This window comes from Hyalella azteca, unplaced genomic scaffold, assembly GCF_000764305.2.
Source record: "Hyalella azteca isolate HAZT.00-mixed unplaced genomic scaffold, Hazt_2.0.2 contig6877, whole genome shotgun sequence".
Taxonomy (NCBI): Eukaryota; Metazoa; Arthropoda; class Malacostraca; order Amphipoda; family Hyalellidae; genus Hyalella; species Hyalella azteca.
The window spans coordinates 27,211-28,122 of record NW_025937018.1 but is presented as its reverse complement, the minus strand read 5'-3'; the positions used below and the strand labels follow the sequence as shown (position 1 = coordinate 28,122).

At 41.2% G+C, this 912-nt stretch overlaps 1 protein-coding gene across 1 annotated transcript in view; it reads right to left on the bottom strand.

Annotated features, from left to right (window-relative positions):
• Positions 1–661: 661 nt before the first annotated feature.
• LOC108675534 (circumsporozoite protein-like) overlaps positions 662–912 on the bottom strand; it is a 16,313-nt gene continuing 16,062 nt past the window's right edge. Inside the window, exon 4 of the mRNA XM_018163558.1 lies at positions 662–910. Within this exon, the coding sequence (XP_018019047.1) occupies positions 662–910 (249 nt within the window). The remainder of the gene's footprint in view (positions 911–912) is intronic.

Sequence of the window (912 nt, the reverse complement as noted above, 5' to 3'; positions counted from 1 at the left end):
AACTTTTCCTGTTTATAGGAACAGACAGTTATGTTCCTTCCTATTGTTCTATTGTAATACTTACAATATTTGAGCACTAATTNCTAATCTTACGACTCACAAGTCTGGTCTTACGACTCATAAGTCTGGTCTTACGACTCATAAGTCTGGTCTTAGGACTCATAAATCTGGTCTTAGGACTCATAAGTCTGGTCTTACGACTTATAAGTCTGGTCTTAAGTCTTACGTCAGGTCTTAATGCAGTCTTCATATCTCGCCGCGTTGCTTCAATTAAGCAGCGAGTCTTTTTTGCGCGCAGCGCCGGCTTAGGAGAGACGCTGCTGCTATTGTTGTTATTGCTGCTATTGTTGTTATTGTTGTTATTGTTAATAATGGGCTGATGTTATTGCTGTTAGTGTAGTTCTTGTTGTTATTGTTGTTATTGCTGCTATTGCTGTTATTGCCGTTATTGTTGTTATTGTTGTTATTGCTGTTATTGCTGCTATTGCTGTTATTGCTGTTATTGCTGTTATTGCTGTTATTGCTGTTATTGCTGTTATTGCTGTTATTGCTGTTATTGCTGTTATTGCTGTTATTGTTATTGCTGTTAATTATGATGTAATTTTTAATGTAATTATAAAAATTACTTTAATGGTCGCCTGATTATAAGCGCTAATGGCCATCACATTATTGTTACCATTAGTAAATGACGTCGTGACGTGGACTTGAGACGTCGCGACGTGGACTTGAGGCGTCGTGACGAGGACTTGAGACGTCGTGACGAGGACTTGAGACGTCGTGACGTGGACTTGACACGTCGTGACGTGGACTTGAGACGTCGTGACGAGGACTTGAGACGTCGTGACGTGGACTTGAGACGTCGTGACGTGGACTTGAGACGTCGTGACGTGGACTTGACACGTGACGTGGACT